General features: G+C 31.6%; 1 protein-coding gene across 2 annotated transcripts; it reads left to right on the forward strand.

The window, feature by feature from the left end:
* Window positions 1–5,661: 5,661 nt before the first annotated feature.
* Window positions 5,662–7,132, forward strand: LOC108323246 (plasmodesmata-located protein 1). Of its 2 annotated transcripts, none has more exons than XM_017555639.2 (2): window positions 5,662–6,562; window positions 6,816–7,132. In XM_017555639.2, exons 1-2 carry the CDS (start codon window positions 5,827–5,829, stop codon window positions 6,944–6,946), a joined length of 867 nt encoding a protein of 288 aa, XP_017411128.1. In that variant the 5' UTR covers window positions 5,662–5,826; the 3' UTR covers window positions 6,947–7,132. The 2 variants fall into 2 exon arrangements, with proteins under 2 accessions (XP_017411128.1, XP_017411126.1); XM_017555637.2 differs by having other exon boundaries at window positions 5,665–6,562; window positions 6,810–7,132.
* Window positions 7,133–7,468: the final 336 nt, after the last annotated feature.

The raw sequence follows: 7,468 nt of genomic DNA on the forward strand, positions 1-7,468 counted from the left end.
TTCGTTTACCATGGCTACAAAATTTATAACATGTCATGAGACATCTAATCATGGGATTTAGCTTAGGAACTTTATCATTGGGCTGAAAATTGTGGAAAAATTTGTAAAACCACTCAAGTTATATTATGACAACAAATCAACATATTCCAATAATAACAAGAGTACAACTAAGTCAAAACACATTAACATCAAGTTCTTAGTTATCAAAGTCCTAATTATCAAGGAAATGGTACAAAGTAGACAAATTTTTGTAGAGCATATAGGGACACACTCCATGATAACAGATCCTCTAACAAAAGGTCTTCCACCCGAGGTCTTTCATAAACTGCTATTTGGATAAGTGTTTTACAATTTGAGGAATTTCAGTTTAGTGTGAGTTAGTCATTTGTGTGTTTTATGTTAGAGGTCTGATATTATGTATGCATATTATTAAGTTAAGACAATTTCTTTAGATAAGATCTAAAATTTGATATTAAATTATTATACTTTGTATAATAATGTTTTTGACACTAAGGTAAAGTAGGATCAATTAAAAACTAACATGTACAAGCCACCTTCATGTGATTTTCATGTTATGCATTTCATGATGAGTTCATTTCTTTTGGTTGTGTAAATATCAATGATCATTGATGAATTGAGTTATGATTGTTATGACGAAAATTGTTTTGATTTTGTGTATTTATATAATTATTAGACATGATTAAATGTTTATGCCTAGGGAATATAATGACACATTTTGAGCTTATAAAATGTGTCACTGTCATTATTTGATTGGTTAAAATAATAAAGTGATATTAAGTTTTTGACTAAGGACATAATATGAAAGTTTATTGTGCAGATACCATAAAGTAATATTTTGATCAAATGAGGGGCCAAATTTGAATTATTAAAGTATTGAATGTGATTGAAAATAGTTAGAAAATGGGTTATGGTCCTAATTTGTTAGGGTTTTGTTTTCTCTTTGTCTCCATGAGAAGAGATAACAAAACAAAAGTGGTGTTTAAAGCCTATCATATACTTAGGGTCGTCATCAACATCGTTCTCAATGATAAGTCCAAGTACGCTCCACATTTTTTTCCATCATGAATTAGATTATGGGTTTATTATATATTATTATACGATTGTGTTTTGCTTTTAGGATCTCTATGAGTAAAAACACATGGTTAGACACAATTATTACTTCTTAGAATTTTCCTTCATGAATCTCTAAATCACCATCATTTCATCGTTAAAGATCGGATCCTAAATCGTAAGAGCATTTTATGTAATGAAAAATAAGAATAAACCTTGTTGTGACATATAGTAAAACATTTTACGTCAAACATCTTTCTGTCACTTTTTTTTTTCTATGTTGAACACTAAAAAGTTTGATATAAAATAAAATATTTTAGTCACATAAAATATGTTTAATGTAAATCACTTCATTTGTTTACAAAAAAATATCATTATTTTATATGATTTTCCTCACTAACAAACCTAAAATAAATAATGCAAATGTCTATTTTTGTGTTAGTAATCAATACTTGTGTTTTTTTACACCGAAAACTTTTTATTTATAATTTCTCAAAATTTTAAAAATTGTTGTTTTTATTCGTTTGAAATTATATGAATCCTCTTTCATTTTTCATTCTTCGGAATTTTGAAATTACTATTTTTCATCTCTACATTCTATGGATTAGGTAAATAATATATATTTTATACATATTATAAGTTCTTTTAGAAAAAAATGTGTTATTAATATTATATTTATTAGTAGGCACGTATAAGTAGTTAACGAGTAGGAAAAGATGTTAAAAAGAAAAGACAATGATTTTCAGTTTTAGATAGACTAGAAATACAAAAGTAAATTTAAAAAACAAAACAAAATATGTACATCGTACAAGGATTAAAAATATATATGTAAAAGATCTACTGTAATTTTTAATTAGAACTCGTACGTATAAGAAGACAAGTGCGAAATAAGCTTTTATGTATAATAAACGAATAAGAAGTAATTAATTAACGTCTTTATCTCATTGTCATATATATTTCATTTCACCTATAGATTGTAATATATATTTGGTTTAATCATTCACGAAGTTCCTATTTTCGTGTGGAATCTCAATTTATTCCCGTTGTTTCTGGAAACCTCAATTGAGTCCCAAATTTATGAAAATTGCAACAATTGGATCCTTTCTGTTAAATTGTCTCCAACGTCGTTAGTGTGTGTTTGACGTGGCACGCCGTAGTCAGTTTCTTAACTAACGTGGCTGACTGAAGCAGGGGCAGCTGAAGTACGTGGATAATAAAATTTTTTAAGTAAACAGAAAATGAAAGTTTTAAACCAAACTTGGGATTTAGATTTTTATTTGATCGAATTAGGGATTGAGATTCTTCTGAGTATTTTTAGGGTTCGTCCACCGTTCATTCCATTTCACAAATTGGGGTATCATTTTGGGGATTTAGGGTTTAATCCAAGTTGACCTTGACAGAGTGTGTGCAATTGTCGTCATCATCGGATATAAGTGATTTGAGAAGTTTCTGTACAGGGAAAAAGATCCCAATTTTCAGCGACCTAACCTTTTCTCTCTCCTTCCTCCTCTCACATACACCCGTATAAATATATACCTTCTGGATCTCCTTCCACCTCTTAACGGATAGCAGATTCCATCAAGCTCATTTGGGTCTCCAAATTTTTGTTTCAGTTCCGAATGCTCTTAAATTCTGTTGTTTTCTTGTGTTCAAAGAGAAAACATGGCTGAAAGCAGGTACCTTTGCAGTCAACAGTGAACGGTACATAGCAACAGGTTCTTTTTCAACTTTGGAGAGTTCACTCAGCAAATTTCTTTCTTTTCTTTCACTCTTTTACACTTTCTTTTTGGGAATTATTTATTGTCATTGACAATTTGCTGCTCTCTGCAAATCCTTATCCTTGTACCCGTTTCTTTTTCTGCTCCTTAAGTTCACTTTGTTTGAGTCTTCCTTTTTCATGGTTGCTTTACCATAATTTGACAAGGTGGCTGCTTAAAAATCTCATTGTTGATCCACACGGTGTCGAAAAATTTGGCTCTTTTCTTGTCTCTCTATTCTTGAGTTGAAGATGGAGTGTTGGAGAAAGAGGGATAATCCAAAATCAAACTCCACTTTTCCTTATGAGGTATTGGAAAGAATTATAGGGATGTTAAAATCTCAAAAGGACAAAAGCTCGGTTTCTTTGGTTTGCAAAGAGTGGTATAACGGCGAGAGTGGTATAACGCAAAAAGGTTTAATCATTCATGTGCTTGACCTGCCCCTCCTTTAGTCAGCCACGTCAGTTAACAAACTGACTACAGCGTGCCACGTCAAACACACACTAACGCCGTTGCAGAAAATTTAACGGAAAGGATCCAATTGTTGCAATTTTCATAAATTTGGGACCGAATTGAGATTTCCATAAACAAATGGACTAAATTGAGATTCCACGCGAAAATAGGGACTTCGTGAATGATTAAACCTATATATTTCATTTCACTCACAGGATTGGATGAACTGAGTCGTGACTATCAAGGATCCAACATGTATCGAAAGTTTAAATTCTCAATAAAAATATAATAAAAAAATATCATTTTCACTTTTTATCACAATAAATAGTATAAAGATTTTAAACGTTATGTAGTAGTTAAACGTAATCACAATATCATAACAATTAAATTTAAATAAATATCTGAACAAAAAATTAGAGAATAATGAATTAAGTGTATTAAATTTCTAAACTTAAATACAAAATTGAAATTTATTTTTATTCCTATTTTAAAATTTTAAACTTAAAAAAATGAATATAATTATTCTAATATAATAATATCATTTTTTTACTTATTAAATGAATGTCAGTTTTAAACTGACATTTGAAATAAAACATGTTAAATAATAAAAATAATTAAATGTAAACCGACGAAAAAAAATTATACAATCAAGAAAACTATATTTATTATTATTCATGTTTTGAAAACAAAAATATAACAAAATTTAAAATATGAACAGTTTTAATTTCGTATCTAAATTTATGAATTATGAACATATTTAACATGTGAATAGTTAAATATAAATCAAGTTGCAAAATTCTTAATATTTAAGTTCTAAGTAATATAAATATATCATTTTCACTCTCATTTTATAATTTGATAATATAAATACTTTGAATTAATTATTATACTACTATAGTATTCATAAAATTTTAATAATTAAACTTGAATAAACATCAATTAATAAGAACAAAATGGGATAAAATAAATTGGTGAACCATTTGAATTGAACAAGTTGGAAAATAATTCTAAAAATCAAGTTGCAAAAGTAAAAAGTGAAAAGTCAAGAAAACATAAAAAAATGGGGAGAAATTAAATACGCTTAAAGATGAAAAAATTAAATTTTGCAACTTCATGATAAACTCTATATATAGAGCCATCACTTGACTAATAAAAATTTAAGATAAGATCTAAAATAAAATGTCACTCAAAAAAATGTTCTCATGAAATACTCAGATTTTATGTATTCAAAATTAATTTCTAGAAGGGTGAGAGTAAGTATACATAGTTTATCCGTAATCATTTATTGACCAAAATGTTTAAAGAACAAAGAAGGGCAATTTCATTTTGAATTTTAAAATCTAAATTTAGAGCAAAAGTTATTATCGATATCGTATTTTTCATGCTCATGTCATATTTTCTTTGTTTCTGTCACACTTTTCATGTCTAACTCACTGGTTTTGTTTTTCTTTTGGTAAAAAATTTCATAAGCTCAAAATAAGTTTAAGTTTGATTGGTTGTCATTTGTTTTTTATTAGTTTATTCTCAAAGTGTTACACCTTCTAATATATATATATATATAAGGCATGATATATTAAATTACAATATGAATTCAACGTTATTATTTATACCTATTTCATATTGAAAGTAAATTTCAATCCAATTAAATTAAAAACAATGTTGGTTAATAATTGAAAAATGGAACATCATGTCTGGAAAGAAAATTACAGCAATTATAATCACTTAATACATTGAACTAAAAATTAGACAGTATCGATTTCTGAAATATATCTCTCACTTATTTTTTAAGTAACCAAAACAATATCAAGAGAGGAATTTCCCTAATTCGACAAACAAAATCATAAACAAATCAAAATAATAGTATAGTCTTGTGACACAAATAGCCATGCGTCGTCCTTTTTGGTCGATATAAGTTCTCACGAGAGAATTGGAATATTCCATATCGCGATTGAATGTAGTTTCAAAATAAAATAAAAAATATATATTTAGAAGGACAGACTCTGCAGTACGAAAAATTGAATTAAATTATATCAATAATAACATAATTATAGAGTACATTAATTCAGAAAGTTATATATACATCAGTATACAAAATATTTTAAACAGAAACATCTTTTTTTATCCCTGTTAGCTTTGTATACTAATTGAATCATCATAATCAAAGTCTTAATGAAATATCTATTTCACATAATTATCTTATCGTTCATTAATTATGGTTAATGTAAAGAGTAAAAATCAGAGTAAATAATTAAATACAAGTATTAATATTTCTTTATGGGGCGCATTCAAAAGTTACCTTTAACCTCATCCTTTCAGTTTTGGTCAAAAATAATCTCAGACTCAACAGCAACAGAAGCTCATAATCAAATGGCATTCGCTTTCAATCAAGAACCCAATAATTTAACCTCAAAAACATAACCATTACTTACTTCCTATGTTCTTAGTTCCACAATAAACAGACACAGTTAATTCACATTGATTGCATATAAAGAACAACAAACACTCAAACAAACACAAACACACACTCACACCAACCACTTCCCAGATGGCTACACTCAAAACAAAACACGACATTCACACGCTCCTCTCTCTCACTGCACTCATCTTTTTCCTTTCCACACCCACATCCCTTGCAGACAACACAAACTTGATCTACAAGGGTTGCGCAGACCAGAAACTGCAAGAACCCTACTCGCAGAATCTCAAACCCCTCTTATCGTCCTTGGTGGCAGAGTCTGCGCAAAAGGGTTTCGCCGCCACTACGCAGAACGGGCTCACCGGCTCGTACCAATGCCGAGGAGACCTCACCAGCTCCGACTGCCACAGCTGCGTGGCCAAGATTCCAGACATGCTGGGGCGCCTCTGCGGCGAGGCGGCTGCGGCGGTGCGAGTCCAGCTCAGCGGGTGCTACCTTCGGTACGAGGTGGTCGGGTTCAAGCAGGTTGCGGCGACTCAACTCCTGTACAAGGTTTGTGGGGCCCGCAGGGTTGTCGACGGCGGAGGGTTCGAGGCGAGGAGGGACGCGGCGTTTGGGATGGTGGAGAACGGCGTGCAGAGCAGTGGGAACTTGTTCTACACTGGGAGTTACCAGAGCCTGTATGTGTTGGGACAATGCGAGGGTAATTTGGGAAATGCAGATTGCGGGGATTGTATCAGGAGTGCCGCGGAACAGGCTAAGGATCAGTGTGGCTACTCTATTTCCGCGCAGGTTTATCTTCAGAATTGTTACATCAGTTACAGCTTTTACCCCAACGGAGTTCCCACCTCCTCTTCTTCCTCAGGTCAGTGCACTTCAGAAGTGAAAAAAAAAATCACTTTTTTGCTGTTGAAAATATCACGATGCGATGTGTGTTGGTTATTTTTTCGATTGATTTGAATTAATTAAATACTGGGAAATGAAATGAAGGGATTTAATTAGTGGGGTTGCGAAAGGGATTTGCAGGATCTGGGTAGGTGGGGTTTGTGTTGTGGTTGTTTGCGTTAGCGAGAATTGAAAAAAAATACTGATTTTTTATGTGTGTTTGGTAGGATCAGAGGGAGGAGGGCATCCACACACGGAGAGGACGGTGGCGCTCGCGGTGGGTGGGGTGGCGGCTCTGGGATTCTTGATTGTTTGCATGCTATTTCTGAAGTCGGTGTTAAAGAGAAGAGGTGGGAAGCGTTAGAATCACAGTATCTTACTTTTGTTTGCTCTTGTTCTCATTCTCACAATTTTGTTCTTCAAAGTTGTTTTGATTCTAACAAGTGTTTATAAAATATGATAAGACTGTTATTTGATGAATTGGATCATGTGTATAGACACATACCTTGGGATTCGTAGATCAAATTTTAACATCTTAGGTGAATTTGAATTGAATATACTTTTTTTGCCTCTGTATAGTTCTGATCCAAGGGATATTCTTGTGGTATGAACGGAAGAAAGTAGTGCAATAAATATCTGTCCCCACTCTATATGACTTTATTATTAGCGAAGAGATGAGAAAACACCTTTTCTTTTTCATTATTTTTTTCTTGTCACAAACTTCAGTTCTTGCATGTTTCACTTGACATGCATCTCATGGGAAGCCAAAGAAAAAGTTGAAGTTAAAAAGTAAAAACTCATGGTTAAACATAGATTGTATATAAAAAAGTTGACATCATTACTATATGTTATAAATAATGTCGGTGCTTGAAATGCATATGCAGAA

Source organism: Vigna angularis, chromosome 2 (genome assembly GCF_016808095.1).
Source record: "Vigna angularis cultivar LongXiaoDou No.4 chromosome 2, ASM1680809v1, whole genome shotgun sequence".
Classification (NCBI taxonomy): Eukaryota; Viridiplantae; Streptophyta; class Magnoliopsida; order Fabales; family Fabaceae; genus Vigna; species Vigna angularis.